The sequence below is a fragment of the Odontomachus brunneus genome, unplaced genomic scaffold (genome assembly GCF_010583005.1).
Source record: "Odontomachus brunneus isolate Ranch 3 - 2012 unplaced genomic scaffold, Obru_v1 Obru_scaffold_290, whole genome shotgun sequence".
Taxonomy (NCBI): domain Eukaryota; kingdom Metazoa; phylum Arthropoda; class Insecta; order Hymenoptera; family Formicidae; genus Odontomachus; species Odontomachus brunneus.
The window spans coordinates 92,008-93,194 of NW_022639740.1; the positions used below are offsets into that span (position 1 = coordinate 92,008).

The 1,187-nt window shown below is 43.0% G+C and overlaps 1 protein-coding gene across 1 annotated transcript in view; it reads right to left on the bottom strand.

The window, feature by feature from the left end:
• LOC116853231 overlaps window positions 1–1,187 on the bottom strand; it is a 2,442-nt gene that overhangs the window by 798 nt on the left and 457 nt on the right. The window contains exon 2 of the mRNA XM_032834187.1: window positions 669–1,158. Within this exon, the coding sequence (XP_032690078.1) occupies window positions 669–1,158 (490 nt within the window). The remainder of the gene's footprint in view (window positions 1–668; window positions 1,159–1,187) is intronic.

Below are 1,187 nucleotides of genomic sequence, written 5' to 3' on the forward strand. Positions count from 1 at the left end.
TTCCCACGCCCATTTCTCCATCTCCTCTCCTCCATACTTCCATACCTCATTCGGTATTTCATCTTTCCCCATTGCTTTTCCTTCTTTCAATTTTCTTATTATCTTTTCTACCTCCTCCCATTCTAGTTCCCTTTCTTCATCCTCCTCTTCTTCTCCTCTTTCATTTCTTCCTCTCACTATTTTCCTCTCTACCCCCCCTAACAACCTAATAAAATATTCCTTCCATTCTTCCATCTCTATTCCTTCATTTATTCTACCTCTTTTCCTCCTCACTTTATTTAATAATTCCCATACTTTACCCTCTGTCCTTGCTTCCTCTACTTCTCTTTCCATCCTTTCTCTTTCCTCTCTCTTTTTTCTATCACATAGCCTTTTGTATTCATTCTTCTTCTCTCTATATTCCTCTCTTTTCCCTCCCTTTTTCTTCCATTCCCTCAACTTCTTTCTCACCTTCCTCTTCTCTTCCCAGCATTCTCTATCCCACCATCCTTTCCTTCCTCCTCCCTCTCTTCCATCTCCTTCGCTCTTTCTTAACGCTCTTTTTATCCTTTCCCCCATTTCTTTCATTTCTTCCTCCATTTCCCCAAATTCCTCATACCGCGCCTCTATTTCCCTCTTAAATTTCTCCCTTCCTTTCCCAACCCACCTCCCCCTATTCACTTCCCTACTTCCTCTAACTTTCTCTCCTCTCTTCTTCGTTTCCCCCTTCAACCATATTATTATCGGGAAATGATCTGAGTCAATTTCATCCCCTGTTTCCATCTTTTCAATGTCGCTTCTCACTTCTCTATCTCCTAACACATAATCAATCACCGTCTGTCCTCTCCCTCCTGTATACGTCCAGTCTCCTACCTCATCTCCCCTTATATTACCGTTCAATATCTGCCATCCTCTTTCCTCTATTACCTGTATCAATTTCCTTCCTTCCTTATTTACCACCTTATCCTTTGATTTTCTTCCCTTCTCTATCCCCTTGTTTTCCTCCACCTCCTCCCCTCCTCCCTCCTCCCCCGTCCTTGCGTTAAAATCTCCTCCTATTATTGTTCTCCTGTCTCCCTCTCTCTCCTCCATCCATCCCTTCACTCCCTCCATTTTCCTGTCCATATCTCCATTCACGTATACTCCTACTATCCTCCATTTCCTTCCTCCTACTCTCACCACACACTTTATTCTTCCTTCTTCCTCCT